Source organism: Hypanus sabinus, chromosome 21 (assembly GCF_030144855.1).
Source record: "Hypanus sabinus isolate sHypSab1 chromosome 21, sHypSab1.hap1, whole genome shotgun sequence".
Classification (NCBI taxonomy): Eukaryota; Metazoa; Chordata; class Chondrichthyes; order Myliobatiformes; family Dasyatidae; genus Hypanus; species Hypanus sabinus.
The window spans coordinates 49,828,413-49,850,004 of record NC_082726.1 but is presented as its reverse complement, the minus strand read 5'-3'; the positions used below and the strand labels follow the sequence as shown (position 1 = coordinate 49,850,004).

General features: G+C 42.0%; 1 protein-coding gene across 3 annotated transcripts in view; it reads right to left on the bottom strand.

The window, feature by feature from the left end:
• Positions 1 to 1,413: 1,413 nt before the first annotated feature.
• oit3 (oncoprotein induced transcript 3) overlaps positions 1,414 to 21,592 on the bottom strand; it is a 32,368-nt gene continuing 12,189 nt past the window's right edge. For all 3 annotated transcript variants that reach the window (XM_059946486.1, XM_059946485.1, XM_059946484.1), the window contains exons 4-9: positions 15,987 to 16,109; positions 14,034 to 14,156; positions 10,626 to 10,786; positions 8,594 to 9,009; positions 3,330 to 3,429; positions 1,414 to 1,826 (exon numbers count right to left, since the gene is read on the bottom strand). In XM_059946486.1, coding sequence (XP_059802469.1) covers positions 1,659 to 1,826; positions 3,330 to 3,429; positions 8,594 to 9,009; positions 10,626 to 10,786; positions 14,034 to 14,156; positions 15,987 to 16,109 — 1,091 coding nt within the window. In that variant the 3' untranslated portion in view covers positions 1,414 to 1,658. The remainder of the gene's footprint in view (positions 1,827 to 3,329; positions 3,430 to 8,593; positions 9,010 to 10,625; positions 10,787 to 14,033; positions 14,157 to 15,986; positions 16,110 to 21,592) is intronic.

Genomic DNA, 21,592 nt, shown 5'->3' with positions numbered 1-21,592 from the left:
GGCACAGCTCACTAACCCTAGCCCAAATGTCTTTGGGATGTGGGAGGAAACTAGAGCACCCAGAGGAAACTGATGTGGTCACAAGGAGAACATACAAACTCCTTACAGGCAGTGGTGGGAATCGAACCCTGATCTTAGACCTGGCGTGCTATGATGCATACCATGCTCCCCATCAACTACCTGTGTTTATGTAAGTGTATCTGTGCCTGCCAATCCTATTGACCACATGTCATTGGTCTAGGACAATTGTGTTGTGCATAAATCACAAGACTAACACCGAAAAAATCATGGTGTGATAGACGAATAAAAATATCCTCCAAACTAAAAGCTACATTAAAAGGTTAAAAGATGTGTGAAACCATGCTTAAGGGGTGAGTGTTGACCTTGGGGAAGGAATTCGAGCTAGGTGATGTTAATTATTGTGTGTAAAAGAAAAAAATGGTGTCGTTATGGAGAGGAATTATTATTTTAATTGTGCAGGTAATAGGATGTAATATCCTAACTAAGCTAAATAAGAGGCCCTTGTTTGAAAAGTCACCTGGAGGAAGCCCACGCAGTCACATACAAACTCCTTACAGGCAGTGACAAGAATTGAACCCCAAGTAGCAATCGCTGGCACTGTAAAGTGATGCACTAACTGCCACACTGTCCATTTGGATCTTGTTGCTGCATGGTTGCATGGAGATGTGTTATAGGAGCAGGACAGATATTCTCAAGGTGATGGTATAGAGTTATGGATCTGAACAGCACAGAAGTTGGCAAATTGAATCCTTGCTGACCATCAAGCACCCATTCACACTAATATTCATCCCATTTTATTTTTCCCCACATTTCCACCAATTCCGCATAGATTCTGTGGCAGTGTAAGGAAAACAAGCCATTATCAGAGATCTTCTGAAAACAAATAGTTAGTTAAGCCTTGCTGCTGGGGCTTATTGAACACTCTTAACAGTACATCTGTAGAACTTTGTTAGGAGTATCCTGACTGGTTGCTTCATGGTCTGGTACGGCAATTTGAATGTGCAGGAATGCAAGAAGCTGCAGGGAGTAGTGGGCTCAGCCCAATAACATCACAGGCACATTCCCCTCCACCATCAGTAGAACGTACAGGTGACACTTGCCCAAGAAAGCAACATCCATCATCTCCTTACATTCCTTCAATCCCTCCAAGATCCAATGGTGCAAGGAACAGAAGCCATTACAGGAGATCTTCTGGGTACAAATTAATAAATAAGCCTTGTTTCTGGGTGACCACTGTAAGGGGACAGGAAAGAGAGTTGGTTTAAAGGAAACAGTTTGGAAAGAGTGGCCAGTCAAAACTTTCTGCAGTAGGATGATGAGAGTTGAACCTTTGACAGTACCGCAACAACAAATTTCAGTCCAAATAGATCACGAGAGACAAATGGATTAAAGTAATGAACATCTTTATTAAAATACAAGAATTATAGAGGTCTATCATTAAGATACTGTATTCCAAATAGGTTACATTACCATGCAAGCCACTCAGTTAGTCTATTACTGTATTATTTTAGTTTGTTAATCAGAAATCAAACCAGATATAGTTCACGAGCAAAAGCACTAATCCATTTTTGCTACTTGTGTGTTAATGCACAAATTTAAAGCTGTTTGGTGGAATATTCTGGATACTGTAAGCTTCGTTACTCAGCATCAATCACTATTGGACCTCCACTGAGGAGATGGTCCCTCAGGTGACTGGAATCATCCATCTCTGCAGATCTACGCATCCGCTTGCGGCAGCCCTGGGAGCACCGTGACTTGGTATCCTGCGCCCCGCACACCAGAACCCGGCAGTGCAGGTACACCTTCTACAGAGGGAGGATAACAATCATCAGTGCATCTCAGGAGAACTTGACAGGTTAACAGAAATCATTGATCAGCGAGGCTGCTGACTGGAAAAATTAAATTGGTTCCCTAACTTCCCAGGATCATGGAGTGCAGAGGTGAGACAATGGCCAGTCAACCCATCAAGTGGACAGCCAGAGATTTTTCCAAGGGCGGATACAAAGGGGCATCATTTTAAAGTGATTGGAAGAAGGATTTTCTCCCCCCACACAATGAGTGGTGAGTGCGTGGAACGGGCGCTGGTAGAAACAAATATATTAGGCGCATTGAAGAATGGAAGGCAATGTGAGAGAAGGGTTAGGTTGATCTTAGAGTGGGTTAAAAGGCTGGCATAACATTGTACAAAACAAAAGGTAAACTGAGCAAATGCAGATCAAAACAGATGATACATTGTATAACTAAATAGATATGATAGATGGGTAAATAGAGAAAGAAAGAGAGAGATAGAAAGGAGGAGAGAGAGAATGTCAGTGAGAAGGATAGAGAGACAGAAAGAGAAAGGGAGAGAAAAAGAGAGGAAGAAAGAAAAGGAGAAAGAGAAGGAGGTTGACTTGTAGAGTCTTAAAATTGAGTTCATAGATTGTGAAAACTGTTCAGTGTTGTGGTGAGTGAAGATGTCTGCACTGGTTCAAGAGCCTGATGGTTGAAGGGTAATAATGTAATTCAGCCAAGAAATCTCTGTCCATGTGTCCACCCCCTTGAAGTAAGTGTCAGAGCTGAACCAACGAAAGGCACAAACCAGGTCATAACTCCAAACAGATTGGTAAATTGGTTTATCATTGTCACATGCATCAAGTTACAGTGAAAAGCTTTGTATTGCATGCTATACATAAAGATGATTTCATAACATCAGTGCTTTGAGGTAGGGCAAGGGAAAAAATAACAAAATGCAGAATAATGTGTCACAATTACAGAGAAAGTGCAGTTCAGGCAGATAATAAAGTGCAAAGCCATGACATGCTAGATTGAGGTCAATCATACATTCAATAGATTTATAACATCAGAATAAAAGCTGTCTTTGAGCCTGGTGATAGGAGTTTTCAGGCTTTTCCTATCCTCTGTCTGAATGACTATTATGCTTGAGCTCTTTGATAATGTTGGCTGCTTTACTAAGGCAGCAAGATGTACAGACAAGGCTGCATGAGGGGGTGGCTGGTTTCTGTGATGTGCTGAGCTGTGTTCACAACTTGGAGCAGACTCCAAATGCAATCTAGATCCCATCACAATCTAAATCACAATTCACATAACCCCAGCTGCAGTTCTGAAACGAAATATGTTAGTCAAACGACTAACATATTTCCTCTTACTTGAAGGCAGTTGACAGTCATAGTCTCTACACTTTCCAGCAATGATTGGTGAGTGTCAGAGAGTTCATGTGCTTTGACTGAATAGTCTGTGTAATAGCTATCATCTGACCACATATGCTGCATCTTGAACCTTTGCACTTCCTGAGGGGAAATTCTTACCTTATTATCTCTTCCCACAAACTTAAAGACAGGGACATAGAAATGTTTTGCAAGATGGTCTTTGGCCGTCTCCTGCTTGACAGTATCATCATTGATGCAGCTGTGAAAACAAAAATAAGGCAACTATTTGGACCCCGTTTATCAGAATAAAATGCAACTCTTTTTAAGTGTCACAGTCAGACTCACAATCCCTGCTGCTAAGCTGGTTACAGAGGTGTTATCTTAACAGATGGTGTATAGCTTATAGAGTGTCTAGTTGGGTTAGAATGGACTTTAGTGGGAAAATACACTCAATGGCCCCTTTAATAGGTACAACTATGTAATGCTCGTTAATGTACATATTTAATCAGCCAATCATATGGCAGCAATTCAATGCATAAAAGCATGCAGACTTGGTCAAGAAGTTCATTTGTTCAGACCGAATATCAGAATGGGGAAGAAATGTGATCCAAGTGATTTTGGCCATGGAATTATTGTTGGTACCAGACAGGATGGCTTGAGTATCTCAGAAACTGCTGATTTCCTGTGCTTTTCATGTCCATCAGATCCTAGAGTTTACTGAGACTGGTGTGATTAAAAAAAATCCAGTGAGCAGAGAGTTCTGCTGGTGAAAACACCTTGTTAATGAGAAATATAACCACACGTTATAACGTGTGCAGAAGTGGTGTGCAGAAGACTACCTCAGAATGCGCAACATGTCAAACCTTGAAGTGGACAGACTACAGCAGTAGAAAACCACATCGGGTTCCATTCCTGTAGCTAATAAAGTGGCCATGAGTGTACACAGAGCTGATATTTTATATGTACAAAGAATAGCTGTAGCATTCATGTTGGGGATAGTAAAATACCCGTCAAAAATAATTATTTATCAGAAATGAAGTGCATTGCTCTGTTCATCCAAGAGAACAGGGCAATGAAGAGAATGAAAGGAAATGGTCACATTTTGGGCAAACATCAAATTTTACCAAAAGAAGCATCCTTTTTAGCTGGCACACCACCCAGCTGCTGATCTAATGAAATGAATGGTTCAGACATCATAAAAGCTTGGAAAAATAATCTTCTAACTTGGTTTCTGTCATTGTTCATTAATATCCACCTGCTCCATCACAGACTCTTCTCCAGCTTTTGAGTTTTTACAGACAAGTTCTTTTTTCCTTGGTTTCCTCAATTCCAAATCCAACATTATTTGTGAAATCATTTTAAAAAACTGTTAGAAATCTGAAACAAAAACCAAAAATGCTGAAAACACTCAGCAGGTCAAACAGCATCTGTGGGAAGAGAAACAGAGTCATGAAGAATATTCATCAGAACTTCGCTGGAAGGGTATCCTGTTATGTTCTGCAACTCCAAAACATTAAATTCAATTGAAATAAGAACACGGAGCCAGGAACAATGTAGCTTAGTTTTGTTTTTACTTTAAGCGAGGCACACACATATGACATGCTGGTGTGATGCATTATGCCACACACATACTTCATACATGTAACCCGTAATGAATTATTCAAATAACAAAGAATGCTTAATCAAATAATATATTTACAACATTACTCTAATACTACCGAAATATTAAATACACAACACTCATCCCTACTTAGCTATAAACTCTAACCCACTATAGAATTTATCTCTATCTCTCTCTCTCACTCTTTCACTCTCTCACTCATATATATATATATATATATATATATATATATAGATAGATAGTAAATCTTAAATTGTCCCATTCAAATTGAGGGTATGGAGGATTTCTTACTATGTGGGATAATGTCTTTCCTGTCGAAGGGCTTTGCCTTGCAAGGCCGGTGAGACTTTTGGCTGTGAAACAATCTCAAGTTCTGGTGCCTTCTCCACGGTGGGTGTAGCAATTGACTTTGGGACTGCAGGAAATGGCTCTTTCTTCTGGATGTGTTGGCATCCTTGAACAGTGCATGTTGAGCTTCACTTGATGATGTGGATAATATTGTACAAGTACAGTGACTGAGATCATTGTTTCCTTTACCTTTTAAAAAGCCACCTCATACTGCTCTGTCCACTGCCACTTCTTCTTGATCTGTAGTAATGTGTTCAAAGGGTGGAGCATAGTAGGCAGGTTTGGCAGGAACCTGTTGTAGTAATCGACAAATCCTAAAAAGGACTGAACTGTGATGCCTTATGGCCTTGAGACATCCACCATTGGTTGACTTTTCTCAGCACAATGATGTAATCCTTGTGTTCAGTGATAAGACCACAGAAAGTAATGCGTGGTTTAAAGAATTCACACTTGTGTGTGCTCTGAATCCATAATCTTCTAATCTTTTTAACACTGCCTTGAGATTTTGGAGATGTTCCTTGTCATCCTTACTGGTGACAGTGATGTCTTCCAGGTAACACTGAGTGCCTGGACCGCCCTGCAGTATCTGGTCCATAGCTTTCTATGGACCAGGGTGCAGATGCTACACCAAAAATAAGCCTATTGTAGCAATAAAGCCATTTCTAAATGTTTATGGTCAGAAACACTTTGGACCCTTCTTCCATCTCCATCTGTAGGTAAGCTTCAACTAAGTCCACTTTGCTGAAGTGTTTCCCTCCAGAAAGGTTTGCAAAGATATCCTCTATCCTGGGCAGAGGGTATGGATCTACTTTCAGTACTAGGTTGATGGTGACCTTAAAGTCACCACAGATCCTGACAGACCCATTCTTCTTGGCTACTAGGATCACTGGCATTGCCTGTGGGCTCCACTCAACCTTGGAAAGAATTCCTTCAGCCTCCATGCAATCTAGCTCACAGGCTACTTTATCACGGGCGATAAAAGGAACCAGACGGGTTTTGTAAGACTTGGGTGTGCCATTTTCATTTAACACAATTTTACCCTTGACATGTATGAGCTTTCCAATGCCATATTTGAATACTACTGTGGCATCATCAGGTATCTTTCTTAATTCACTTTCAATTGACTCTGTTGTAGGAGATGTGACATGCAAATGGTGGATGGATCTTCAATCAAGTTGCAGTCGTCTCAGCCAATCTTTGATGCATTTTCTGAAAATTTTGCCTTTGAGTTGGCATTGGTCTGGTGTACGTGAGCCCCTGCCGCAACTGTAACATAATCGATTCGTCCCAGCTGATTTACGTTTAGATGTTGCAATTCTGTTGATGCTCACTTTCACTCCTGACCACAACTCAGCTGTGTCTCTTTCTACTAATTCCATTGACACCACTATCTCAATTGATCTTTTACATGTAAGTTGTGCTTCAGTTAGGGACCACTTTTGGACTGCTTTCGTGTAAGATTCCACAAACTAAATGATTTCTCAGAGCATCATTACGCCCATTACTGAACTAACAGTGGTTAGACAATCTCTTCAGTTCAGCCACGTACACTGAAATGGACTCCCCTTCCTTTTGATTCCATTTATGAAACCTAAAGTGTTACGCAGTCAACAATGGTTTTGGTTCTAAATGTTCCTGTATTACTTCCATCATACCAGCAAATCTTATTTACAGCTGATTTCATTGGAGCAGTCAAACTTCCAAGCAAACTAGCCTTTAAATCCAATGCAATCAGCAAAGTTGGCATTTGCTTTTCATTGGCTACTTTATTTGCTTTAAAGCACTGCTTAATTCGCTCAATATACATATTCCACTTATCTCTTGTGCAATTGAATGCATCTATCATTTGAATGTAGCCAGCCATTTCTGATTTTCTAAAATTTCTGATTATTATTATGACTCAGTACTCACTGTTTATGAACCCATGAATTCGTCCCTTTGCTGCCTTTGTTTTAACTCGACCAATTTTCTCCCCCTTTGAAGAAAATAATACGCTGTGCTGCCTTTTCACAAAAACTCAGATGGTTTTTGCAGCGTTTTTAATACCTCAGTTATCTCACAGCACTTCAACAGGTATGTAGTCATCTTGGGTGCATTTAAAACTTTCACGCCGCCATTGTAACTCCAAAACATTAAATGTAATCAAAATAAGAACAAAGGGCAGGGAATAACGTATCTTAGTATCATTTTTACTTTAAGCAAGATATGCACTTAAGATGTGGTGGAGTGATAGCATATGCCAATCATGTACTTCACACATATAAGCCATAATGAATTATGTACACAATAGCAAATGCTTATTCAAACAAGATATATATATACAGTATTACTCAAATGTCAAATACACAACATATTCAAGCTGAAATATTATCTTCCTCTTTCCACAGATGGTATCTAACCTACTAAGAGTATTTTCTGTCTCACAGCTCCACAACCCAGGTTTAATCTTGGCTTCTGATGCTATCTATGTGGAGCTTGCATGGGTTGTTGATTGGCCACTGTAAATTGCCCCTAGTGCATAGATGAGAGGTAGGATAGGATCTAGGTGGGGTAGAGGGGTAGGGTCTAGGTGGGGTGGAGAGGATGGGGATCTTGGTATAATAAATTGGGTTACGGTAGGATTAAAGTAAAATAGGTGCTTGTTGCTTGGCATGAACTCGAAGGGCTGAAAGGCCTGTTTCTCTCAATGACTCCTTCATAAATTAAATTATTTGATTTAGGAGTTGGGATATTATTATGAAGTTGTATAACACATTGATGAGGTCTAATTTGGAGTATTGTTTGCAGTTCTGGTTATCACCAACAGAAAAGATATCAGTAAGATTGAAGGAGTGCAGAGAAAATTTACAAGGATGTTGCCAGGACTTGAGAATCTGAGTTACAGCGAAAAGTTGAATAGATTAGGACTTTATTCCCTCAAGCATAGAAGAATGAAGGGAATTTTGACAGAAGTATACAAAATTATGAGGGGTTCCGATAGGGTAAATGGAAGCAGTCTTTTTTCACTGAAGTTGTGTGAGACTAGACCTAGAGGTCATGGGTTAAGCATATTTAAGGGGAAGCTGAGGGGAGAAATTCCTCATTCAGAGGATGCTGAGAGTGTGGAATGAGCTGCCAGTGGAGGTGGTAGGTATAAGTTAGATTTCAAAATTTAAGAGAAGTTTGGATAAGTATATGGATGGGAGGGGTATGGAGGGCTACGGTCCAGGTGAGGGAGAATAAGAGATTGGCATGAGCAGAAAGCCTGTTCCCATGCTGTGGTACTCTCTAAAGAAAGTTTGCCATCCTAACCTTGTCAGGATTGTATGTGACCTCACACTGAAAAGCTCTCTGAAATGGCTTTGAAGGGAAGTTTGGGGATGGACAATGAATTAAAATACTGATCTTGCCAATGTTATACACGATCCACAAAACAAAATGTAAAATCTTGCACAGCATCCAGATTGGTACTTACCCATCCTTTATGAGGTAGTACCTCATAATATCATCACTGCTGGGAGAGGGAGTGGCAAAGCAGTTCTCCACCAGAGCTTCAAGGCCATCCACATGCATGAGAGGTTCAATCCCAAAGTACAGGGAGTCTCGGAGTTTGAGAACAGGCGGGGTGTCTTTATAAATCTCATCAAAGTCCTTGGATTTAAAGATCTCCAGAGCGAAGGGGAAGAGCCCATGATTTCGGCCCGAAATCTGCAGCGGGGAGTTTGCAGGGTTGGGTACATATCCTTCAGACACCATATATTGGCGAGGGAACTCACAGGTGATGGGAATCACGAGCTTACTGGTCCGGATGATGATATCCCCATTACTGCCCGGTGTCTGCTTGGGAATACCAGTCAGTGTGTTCCTAGCAATTATGTTATCATCCGCAACCTAGAGAGAGAGAGAGAGAGAGAGACAGGGTGAGGGAGGAGAGGGGGTGGGGGAAGGGGGAGTGGGGAGGGAGAGAGTTGGGGTGGGGAAGGGGCAGGAGAGAGCGAGTGGGGGAGGGAGCAGGAGAGAAACAGAAACAGAAAGATTAGTCAGTACTTTTAGAATTATAATGGCATGTAACAAGCCCATTCAGACCATCAAGTCAGTGCCAACCATCAAGCACCCATTTACATGAATGCAATACTAATTCCATTTTATTCTTCTCACACCCTCTCTAAGGTTCTGCCATTCACCGTGTACTTACCAGAACAACTTACAAGGGCCAGCTAATCTACCAGCCTGCATGCCTTTGCGATGTGGGAGAAAACAAGAGCATAGCACATAGGACAATAGACAATAGGTGCAGAAGTAGACCATACAGCCCTTCAAGCCTGCACTGCCATTCTGAGATCATGGCTGATCATCTACTATCATATAACATAGAACATAGGACATAGAACAGTACAGCGCAAGAACAAGCCCTTTGCCCCACAATGTTGTTTGAAAGAATAAATCAAAAAAACACCCAAAAACTAATCCTTCCTACTTACACAAAGTCCATGTCCCTCCATCTTCCTCACATCCACGTGCCTGTCTAAATGTCTCTTAAAAGCTTCCAGTGTATTTGCCTCTACCACGATACCAGGCAGCACATTCCATGCATCCAGCATTCTCTGAGTAAAAAGCTTACCCCTCACATCCCCTTGGAACCTTTCACCTTCAATGCATGGTCTCTGGTACTAGACATTTTTACCTTGGGAGAAAGGATATTCCCTGTCTATCTATGCCTCTCATAAGCTTATAAACCTCTATCAGATCTCCTCTCAGCCTCCGACACTCCAAAGAAAACAACCCAAGTTTGTCCAGTCTCCCATTAAAGCACATGCCAGGCGGCATCCTGGGAAACCTCTTTTGCTCCCTCTCCAAAGCCTCAGCATCCTTCCTGGTCACTGGAGCTGTGAGACACCAATTCTACCAGCTGTGTCACTACTCCACCTTTCTCTGACTATGCACCCAGTTCAACTTACATAAAGGGAATGGTGCAATCTAAATTGATCTCCCACATCCCACATAGTGTGGGATTTGGAAGTTAATTTAGGATGGAATTGGTGGAGAAGTAAGTGGGACAAAGATTTAAATAGCAGTCAGCTTCCAGATTATTCCCAAACCATTCACATTAAAACCTATCAAATATTGGAAAGTCTTGTTAAAATGGATGTTTCCTATGGTGTGTGAGTCTAGGACCAGAGGACACAGTCTCAGGAAACAAGGACATCCCTATACAAAAGAGATTTCTTTAGCCAGAGAGTGGTAAATCTGCGAAGTTCATTGTCACAGGTGGGTGTGGAGGCCAAGTCATTGGGTATATTTAAAGTGGAGGTTGATAGGTTCTTGGTTAGTAGTGGCATCAAAGTTTACAATGAGAAGGCAGGAGAATGGGGTTGAGAGAGATAACAAATTAGCCATAATGTAACAGCAGAGAGCAGACTCAATAGGTCAAATAGCCAAATTCAGCTCCTGAAATTTATGATCTAATGGTCCTACTCCTGCAATGTCGATTTATTTTACATTGTTACCTCAACAGCTGTGCCACAGCTTTTGAGATTGAAGTTAATGTTGAAGTGCGTCCCGTTGGAAAGTGCTTTGCATGATGCATTCAAGAGGTAAAGTTCCAAACCTCCAACCAGATCCTTGGGTACAGCCACTTCGATCGACTCTGACTTGCACTGTACAGGCACTAGCACAGAAAGAGACCACAAAGTGTAAAGTCACGGGATTAGAGTATAGTGTGTGGTGTAGAACAACATTTTAAGCAGGGAGCATCTAAAACCCATTTCATTTGGTTGGCTTGATTCCAAGTAAGGCAAAGATTCTGCCTCTGAATGGATGTTTTAAATGGTTCAAACTGAAAAGAGAAGCTTGGTCCCCTCGAAGTGCAAGCATTAGAAGCACCTGCCAGGTTTGAAGCCTGGTTTCAAATTACAGAAGAGGTTAATGAGGGTTTCCTTCTTGGGATATATGGTTGGACACAATACGGCAGAGAAACAGAAAGTATTCTCTGTAGAACAGAGAGGACAAAATGGAAATTTGAAAGGGCTACTTAATTATTTAGATTTATTTTGTTTTAGGGATGATCCCAAATCCATCTATTCACCTGGATTGAATCCAGGGTTTCTGAGTCTATGCTATTGGATATTTGCAGGGGGGTCATGTTTCTCTCTCCCTCACGTTTATGATCCAAGGCAATTTAAGGTCCCTGCTTAACAATGGAGGACTGTGACTCTCATTCCATTGGATGGAATGGTCTCTTTTGTTTAATGGAAACATGACATGGTCGTGTCATGGTTAGCACAATGCTTTACAATACAAGCGACCCGGGTTCAGTTACCGCTACAGTCTATGAAGGAGGTAGTACATTCTCCCTGCAACCGCATGGGTTTCCTCCCACAGTCCAAAAACATATTGATTGGTAGGTTAACTGGTCACTGTAAATTGTCCCGTTATTAGGCTTGGGTTAAATGGGGGGTTGCTGGACAGCACAGGTTGATGAGCTGGAAGGGCCTGTTCCCTCTGCATCACAATAAATAAACACGTGATGTGTCTCACATCATTATTATCCAGTTGTATTATGGGGTTAACTCCGCCATGGATGGTTCCAGGCCCCACTGTGAAATCATGGTTAGACATGGGACTATCAACCCAACCCTTAAAAACCCAAACTACAGAAATGCCAAAGGAAGCTCCAAAATCTCTGGGAGAGGAACGATCTTCGCCTAGATGACATAGGAGATTTGCTACACCTACGTACAACTTGGGTAGCGATTAGCATGACACTATTACAGCTCAAGATATTTGGGAGTTCAGAGCTCAATTCCAGCACCATTCTGTGTGGAGTCTCTGTACATCCTCCCCGTGGAATGCATGGGTTTTCTCCAGGTGCTCCGGTTTCCTCCCTCAGTCCAAAGGGGTATCAGGCAGGTTAATTGGTCATTGTAAATGGTCCCGTGATTAGGTTAGGGTTGCTGGGGTGCCATAGATTGACGGGCCGGAAGGGCCTCTGCACACTGTATCGCTAAATAAATAAAATAAATAAACTTGAAAGACTGGCGTAGGACAGAGGACTCTGGCGGGTTGCAGATGCCACAGTAGGGCTGATGGTCTTAAGAACAAGATATTATGAGATTATAGAGCCATACAGTAGGGAAACAGGCCCTTCGGCCCAGTGAGTCCATGTTGACCAGCTCGCGATCACTAGTAATCCTAATCTCTTACACTAGGCCCACTTTAATCTCCCTACACTCCAACAAGGACACCCACCTGGTTACAGGGAGAATGTACAACCTCCTTTATAGACTGTAGCGGTAATTGAACGCGGGTCGCCTGTATCACAGTGGCCGATTAACCTACAAAGCCACACGTGTTTGAGATACGTTAGGCCAACAGAGAAACCAGGGGAAACCCACATGGTAATAGGGAGATGATGCAAACTTCACACAGGGTCAGGAGTAAAACTGTTTCTCTGGAGCATTGAGGCAGCAGATGTACTAGCTGTGCCACTATATTATAAATACTATTTATAAAACAATATTTCATAAATACTGTTGCATATCATACACTCGCAACACATGAAACAGCTCCAAGGGTGAGCTGGCTTCTCACCACATTGCTCAGGGGTGATGCATTATTGGAGGAATTACCATTCAGACAGGCCATTATAAAATTAAAAGCTCTTTTCTGGAAAGTGCTAGAGGGCTATTAAAACAAAAAAAAACATCATGAATCATGGCATCTTAAAAATGTCTTCCCCCAGGCTGTTAATCTGATGAACCATTCTAGTTAGGCTCCCCCTTCATTCCTCCATCTATTACCCCAGTCACCGCACTGTAAAAACTTTAAATCTCTTTACATAATATTACTTACAATGTTAATATATCTGGTTATTTATATATTTATGCTCCTTTTTCCATATCCATACTTCAACTTCTAACTTTACTTTTTATATAATTCTTAATTATTTCTAATTGTTTTCTGTTGCATGTCACGCCCTGAGCAACACACCTCAGCAAATTCCCAAGAGATGTAAATCTATTCGGCATATAAAGTTGTTCTTTGATATCAAAGCCCCTAACGTGATGAAAATATCCCCTCCCAGTATTTCAAAAGGAAATCTGTTTGGCTTTTGCCCAACATTATGAAGTGCTTTAGATTCCCTGACAAGAAGAAAGGTTTGGCATAACTAAAGCATAGAGCCCAAGAGAAAGTAATTTGCCAGGTTACAGGGAGGGGGAAGAGTATGGGATGAAGTAGGTTGCCCTACTGGGAATCACCATTGTCTCAACGGGTTGAATGATCTCATGTACAAGGAAACTATTCGATGATTATTTTATTTATCAGTATCAGGAATGTTATAGTCTTTGAAAGAGGGAGTAACCTCCTGAAAATGGAACATATCTCTTTCCTTTCTCCCATGGTTCACTGTCCTCTCCTATAAAATGTCATCTTCCCCAGCCCATTACCTTTACCACCCACCACGCTTCACCTATCACCTTCTAGCTCGTCTTCCTTCCCCTGCCCCCCACCTTTTTCATCTTCCATCTTCCCCCTTTCTTACTTGACCTGATGAAGCATCTCGGCCCAAAACATCCACTGTTTATTCAAGCTCATAGATGCTGCTTGACCTGCTCAGATCCTCCAGCATTTTGTGTGCGTCGCTGGGGCACAGTAGTTCTAAGAAACGTCTGAGTCTGAAAGGTTTGGGTGTAAAGGAAAATTTTGGTAAGAATCCTCATCAGCCTTTCAGGTCAAATGTCTTCAGCCCTGCCTGACAGGACAGAGATTCTGCAGCTTGAAAACTTAACCGGATGGAACAATCACAACACTCATACAGTTCTGAACACCTAAAATCCAGAGTTCATAGCAAGATTGCAGATTATCAGGCTCTTTCTGGTTAAAAACAAAATAATATGAGGTGGGGGGGGGTTTACCTTGGCAGGTGTGATTGTCTTCTGATAAGATGAGTCCACGGGGACAACCACAGCGATACCCTTCCTCCATCGGCACACAGTTGTGGCTGCAGCCTCCATTATTGCTGTGGCAGCCGTCAATGTCTGCAGATCAATAATAACATTGCACCGTAGAGAAATCAATGGAAAGAATCATCTGCTAGTTTACATTGAAGATGTACAACGCCTCTGCACATGTTTATCATCTCCAGGTCTTGTCTGTCATCTCAGTACTGCTCCCTCTCTGCAGAAAATTTCAATAAATCTCCAACCCTTTCATTACGACAAACATTTAATGCAGGAAGACAACACAGTGTGGGCACTGTTATCTCCTCTCCAGAGGGTTACAACATGTGAGTAAAGGTTCATGGACATGAAGGATGTGCAACACACTGTTTCTGAAATTAATTCTAAGGTTTGGGACAAAGTATAAAAAACTGGACAAAGTTGGGTTGTTTTCTCTGGAGCAGCAGAAGGCTGAGGGGAGATCTGATAGAGGGGTATAAGATTATGAGAGGTATAGATGGAGTAGAAGGACAGTATCATTTTCGCAGGGTTGAATTTACTGGAAGAGCTCAGCAAGTTAAGGTAGCATCTATGGAAGGGCATGAATTTAAGGTGAGAGAGGGTAATTTTGAAGGAGAAGTGAGAGGCAAGTTTTTATTTTACTAACTTGGCGACCTTTTATTCAATATTTTCATATGATCTAATTCTTTTCACTTTTTCAGTTAATCTTTTTTTACTTCTCCGCAAAGTTTTAGATTTGATCAGAAGAATTTTTCGTTTTTTTAAAAATTGTATCCTCAAAATGGACTGCCCGGTCCCCCTTTTTTTGTTTCAGGTTAGCTTAGTGTTTTTCTCAATAACAGAAATTTTTGAGTCTTTTTTTTTCTATGAATTGTTAAGAGGAGATGTGGTTCTTTTTTTTCTTTGTATTAGCTTAATACTATATATGATTTTGACAGTGTATATTCCTTTGTTTGTACTATTATTGAAATACGTATTTGAGATAACTTCTCCTCTGATTTGTATCTATCCTTATTCTTTTAAATCAATAAAAAAAGATTGAAAATGAAAAATGAGCAAAGTGCAATCACCCAGATTGTGGTGGGGGTCTATAACTCACTGCCTCTGAGGCATGTGGAGGTGGAAACCCTGGTGACATTTGACTAGTACAGAGAAGTGCATCAATAGTCTGCAGGGCTATAGATCTAGTGATAGAAGGAGCCACCCCCCCCCCCCCCCGTCTGTATCACACATTTCCAATGACTCTAAGATCTAGACTGGCAATCCAGTGCAGTATTGGCAGGGGTTCCAGCTTGCACTAAAATGGGATCATCCAACCTGTCCTGCTCTGATGCAGAGCAAAGGGGTCCTGGACAATGCAAATCCCCTCAGTTAGCATTTCTCTAAAACAAATTGCCTGGCCATTATCAAATCGTTAATTAAATTTATTAAATTAAGTACATTTATTATTTAAAAATGTACACTCAGTGGCTACTTTATTAGGTACTCCTGTTCATGGCAAATATCTGATCAGCCAATCATGTGGCAGCAGCTCAATGCATTAAAGCATGCAGATATGGTCAAGAGGTTTAGTTGTTGTTCAGACTAAACATCAGAATGGGGAGGAAATGTGATCTCAATGACTTTGACTGTGAAATGATTATTGGTGCCAAAGAAGATGGTTTGAGTATCTCAGAAACAGATGATCAAGTCGCATCTGTGAGAGGAAAGGAACTTGTGAAGTCTCGACCCAAAAAAGTCAACAATTCCTTTCCTCGCACTGTCGCTGCTTGACCCATTGAGTTGTTCCGGCAGATTGTTTGTTGCTCTGAACGAGAAGTTAATGTTTCAGGGTTGGAGGCTCTTCAGTAAGAAGCAATGTTTTCTGTTATGACTCCCAAACCCTGGAGCTGGGGAGCTTCCACGTACCTCGACAGGCCGCTGCGTTCTTGCTCAATGCTCTTCCAATCCCACACTCGCAACGGAAGGAGCCTTGCAGGTTGATGCAGTCTTCACTGCAACCTCCATTATTGACTGTACATTCATTGACATCTGCATAGGGGTGGATGTTGGTGCAGGGGAAGGAGGAGGTAGAATTGAAGGTTATATAGAGTCCTGGAGCAATACGGTGTGGATGCATGTCCACTCAGCTCAACCTGGCCATACTGAACCCATTACCCACCCAGCTGGTATAAATTTCCTGCATTTAGCCCTTATCCCACAAAGCCCCACCCCTCCACGTACCTATCTTAATGCTTCTGAAATGATATATTGTACCTACTCAGCTGATAAACTGGCAGCTTGTCCCATACACTCATCACCTTCGAAGTGAACAAGTTTCCCCTCAAGTTCCTTTTAAATCTTTCCCCTCTCACCCAAAATCTATGACCCCTGCTTTGGAACTCTCTGAACTCTCTGGGGAGAGACTGTACCATTTATCCTATCTAAGCCTCTTCTAATTTGAAAAACTCCTTTAAGGTCAGTCTTATTCTCCTGCATTCACGATTGGCCAACCTCTCCCCATAACACAGAGCCTTTAATTCTGCAACATCCTCAAAAATTTCTTCTGCGCTCTTTCCAGTTTAACCATGTCTTTCCTCTAACAGGTGACCAAATTGCTACACAGTACAGTTTGTACACATTAGAGACTATTCAATGCACATTTCATATCTCATCAACCAATCATCATAACTGTGTTTATTTATTATTGCAAAGATAGAGTTTTGGCAAGTTACAAACTAAAACAGGTACGGCTAGCCCAGGGGTTGAGACCAAAGATCAGTGGCCAAAGTCTGATGGTAAATCCAGAAGTTGAAGACTGATAGCTGAAGCCTGGAGGCTTGGAGACCTCTCCTGGAGTTAGAGGCCTGTCCTGGAGTTGGAGGCCTGTCTTAAATTTGGAGAGTTGTCCACGTTTCGTGGGTGGGTGGGAGGGAGGGATGTGGCTTGTTTTGCTGTTGGTTCGTTGCTTGTTGTGTTCTGTTTTGCTGCGCTTTGTGTTTTTCTGCTAAGTGTTGTGTGCACGCTATGTTGGTGCCACAATATGTGATGACAGTTGTAGGCCTCTAGCACATCTCTAGGTGTGTAGCTTGTTAATGAAAACAACACATTTTACTACATGTTTTGATATTACTGTTCCTCTCCGTTCCCTGTGGCATGTCAGGCTGCAACCTCGCTAGTTCTTTAGCATTCTGTCTTTTTTTTTTACAAGGCTGAGTTGCTAGCTTGATGCTCAACCCAGCATGGACGGAAAGCATGCAAGTATCTGGCCGGTTTCGGTGCAGACACCACTTGCCTCGAAGTCTGGTGCAGATCCACTATACCATCAGCCGACAATAAGATGATGAGAGGCATTATCCACTTTGGGAGTAAGAACAGGAAGGCAGATTATTATCTGAACGGTGTAAAGTTAGGTAAGGGAGAAATACAAAGAGATCTAGGAGTCCTTGTTCATCAGTCACTGAAGGTGAATGAGCAAGTGCAGCAGGCGGTGAAGAAGGCTAATGAAATGTTGGCCTTTATTACAAAGGAAATTGAGTACAAGAGCAAGGAAATCCTTTTGCATTTGTACAGGGCCCTGGTGAGACAACACCTGGAGTATTGTGTACAGTTTTGGTCTCCAGGGTTAAGGAAGGACATCCTGGTTGTAGAGGAAGTGCAGCGTAGATTCACGAGGTTAATTCCTGGGATGTCCGGACTGTCTTACGCAGAGAGGTTAGAGAGACTAGGCTTGTACACGCTGGAATTAAGGAGATTGAGAGGGGATCTGATTGCAACATATAAGATTATTAAGGGATTGGACAAGATAGAGGCAGGAAATATGTTCCAGATGCTGGGAGAGTCCAGTGCCAGAGGGCATGGTTTGAGAATAAGGGGTAGGTCATTTAGGACAGAGTTAAGGAAAAACTTCTTCTCCCAGAGAGTTGTGGGGGTCTGGAATGCACTGCCTTGGAAGTTAGTGGAGGCCAATTCTCTGGATGCTTTCAAGAAGGAGCACGATAGGTATCTTATGGATAGGGAAATCAAGAGATATGGGGACAAGGCAGGGACTGGGTATTGATAGTAGATGATCAGCCATGATCTCAGAATGGTGGTGCAGGCTCAAAGGGCCGAATGGTCTACTTCTGCACCTATTGTCTATTCATCATGTGGACAGTCATTTTCCCAGGCCTGAAATGGCTAGCACGAGAGAGCACGGTTTTAAGGTACTTGGAAGTAGGTAAAGAATAGTTATCAGGGGTAAGCTTTTTATGCAGAGTGTGGCGAATGTGTGGAATGAGCTGCCGGCGACGGTGCTAGAGGTGGTTACGATAGGGTCTTTTAAGAGACTTCTGGACATGTACATGGAACTCAGAAAAATAGAGGGCTATGGGTAACCTTGGGTAATTTCTAAGGTAGGGACATGTTCGGCACAGCTTTGTGGGCTAAAGGGCCTGTATTGTGCTGTAGGTTTTCTATGCTTCTAATGTTTGACATACATGTGATAAATAAATCTGTAACAGAACCTGACAGAGATTGATTGGAATCAATATACTTCATTCATCATGCCCCCTCTCCTTTCATCAGTCCTTTGTTAATATGCTGACATCACCAGTGTTACAGCCTCCCCAGACACTTTTTGGTTTAAAGTTACCCGTTGAGCATCTTCCTCCCAATTTTCCATATTGATTATCTCCCCACTTTCTTCCCAGTCCTTATGCAGGGTCTCAACCGGAAATATTGACTGCGCAGACGCTGCCTGACCCGCTGAATTCCTCCAGCTCCCTTTGGTGCTGCTGCCCTGCTTATTCTAGTCCTGCATAGAGCTTCAAGTCAAGTCAAGTCACTTCTTATTGTCATTTCGACCATATCTGCTGGTACAGTACACAGTAACAATCAGACTACGTTTTTTCAGGACCACGGTGTTAAATGACATAGTACAAAAACTAGACTGAACTACAGAAAAAACAACACAGAAAAAAACTACACTAGACTACATACCATTGCATGGTTTGAAAATAAGGGATAGGTCATTACGAACAGATTTAAGGAAAAACTTCTTCTGCCAGAGAGTTGTGGGGGTCGGAAGGCAGTGGAGACCAATTCTCTGGATGCTTTCAAGAAGGAGCTAGATAGGTATCTTATGGATAGGGAAATCAAGGGATATGGGGACAAGGCAGGAACCGGGTATTGATAGTAGATGATCAGCCATGATCTCAGAATGGCGGTGCAGGCTCGAAGGGCCGAATAGTCTACTTCTGCACCTATTGTCTATAGAAAGCTATCTGCTGACAGAATACAGAAACCTCAACGGCCATTTCTCTAACTCCCTCGGCTCTTCTCAGAGTTCAGATAGCTAATCGATGTATCGCCTCACCTGTCCTCACTGAACATGATCATTCTTCAGTGTGAAATACCGCATGTTCACAAAACCTACATAAATGAGCTAGATGAAGGCTGTAATGCTGACAGTGTAGTTTGAATTTGGAAAATGTTCCATGAGGAGGAAGCAAAAGGATATATATAGATGGCTAAAGTGGAAGATCAGTCATGACTTTGGATGGCAAAGTAGCCCTAGAGCCAAATGGTCTGTTGGTGCTTTACTCTTTCTTTTTCCCAGAATGAAACCAGATGAGAATAAATCCACTGTCAGAGTACACAGTATATAATAAATCCTGAAACAGAATGCTGGAGGAACTCAGCAGGCCAGGCAGCATCTATGGAAAAGAGTAAACTGTCGACATTTCGGGCTGAAACCATTCACCAGGACTGGTCTCAGCTTGAAACATTGATAATTTACTCTTTTCCACCAATGCTGCCTGGCCTGCTAAGTTCCTCCAGCACTTTGGGTGCATTGCTTTGATTTCCAGCATCTGCCAATTTTCTCACGTTTGCTGGTTAATCAGTTGAGATTCCATTGGAAATATTCTTGCCATTGAAAGTTCAATCCTGAAATCTGGAGACAAATTCTGAGCTAATGTGGGATGGAGAGAGGACTTCAGAGAAAAATGGTTCTATCTGATACTCATGCCAAAATCTAAAGCAGATTCTCAAACTATTCTGTCATGGGATCTTGCTCTTCTTTTAAGCACATACAGTACTGTGTGTGTACATATATACATACACACACACACACACACACACACACACATATGAGAGAGGGAGAGGGAGAAAGGGAGGGGGAGAGAGAGGGAGAGAGAGAGAGAGAGAGAGACCTAAGACTTTTGAACAGTACTACATTAGTCAATGTAGAGCAGAGAGTGAGTTTGTAAATGTGGTGGAAGCAAAAGATGTTGGGAATGGCGAGGGTGGAATGCCATGGGACAGGTGCAGGACAGGTGGTGGAGAAGGAGTGCCAGGGGCAGACGGCGGTGGTTGGGGGGGGGGGTGGTGGCACAGTTGCAGAAAAACCCAACCCTGAGACACCAGGCAAGATTATTTGATCCCAACCCATTGGTTTATTGACCATTACCGAATCAATAAACTGATCTGTGATGTTTCCCACGCCCTCCCCTCTCCCGTTCCCTTTACCCAACCATGATTCCTTCTCCCTGCTCCCTTTCTACTCGCAGTCCATAAAAGAGACCCGATCAGAATCAGGTTTATCATCACACATCTATCATGAAATTTATCTTTTTTTGTGGAAGCAGTACTGAACGATACATAGAATTACCACAGTGTTGCACCTCTCACTTTGACTGTTCATTGTCCTATCATTATCTCAGCACCAGAGCGTAATAACAGAATGCATTCAATCTCTAGGCACATCACAGGCCCAATATTATCATCTTCTAAACCTGTGAAACCATTCTTACTCAAACCATTCAAAACTCTAATAAAGAATATCAGTGCCTGTACAACTGAACAAGACCATTTGACTCACCTAGCTCACTCCTGGTAAAATGACTTGAAATATTCGAGGGGTAATAGGGGTAATAAATCAGCCATGATTGAGGGGTGGAGCAGACTTGATGGGCCAAACTGTTAATTCTGCACCTACGTCCTATGATCTTATAAATTTTTGTGTGCATGAATATTTGTATGACTGCAGGGAGCTCAAAAATGTTTTGCAGTTAATGAAATACCTTTAGCCTCTGTTTAATGCAGTGTCTAATATGTGCACAGGAATATCCCCACCATCAGCTCAGGTGGATTTTATGACAAAACGAGATAATCACAGGAGACAGAAAGAAATAATACCATACATAGTTTGGTTTAGATGAGGCGAGGAGGAGGAAGGCTCATGAAGAGATTTAAGGCCAGTGTGGGAAATCATGCTGCTCTCTTGTACAGACCATACAAACAAACCCCCCCATAAGACTCAAAGATTCAAAGTATACCTATCAAAATATGCGTGCAATATACAGCCCTGAGATTTGACAGCCACAAAACAAAGAAACACCATGTAACCCGTTCTATAGAAAACATTAAAGATCCAATGCACAAGAAATACCTAAATTGTGCAAATGGCAAAAAGCAAGTGGATAGCACACAGAATATTAAACATCAAACTGCAGAGTCCTTGAAACAATCTAGGATAATATTATTACGTTCAA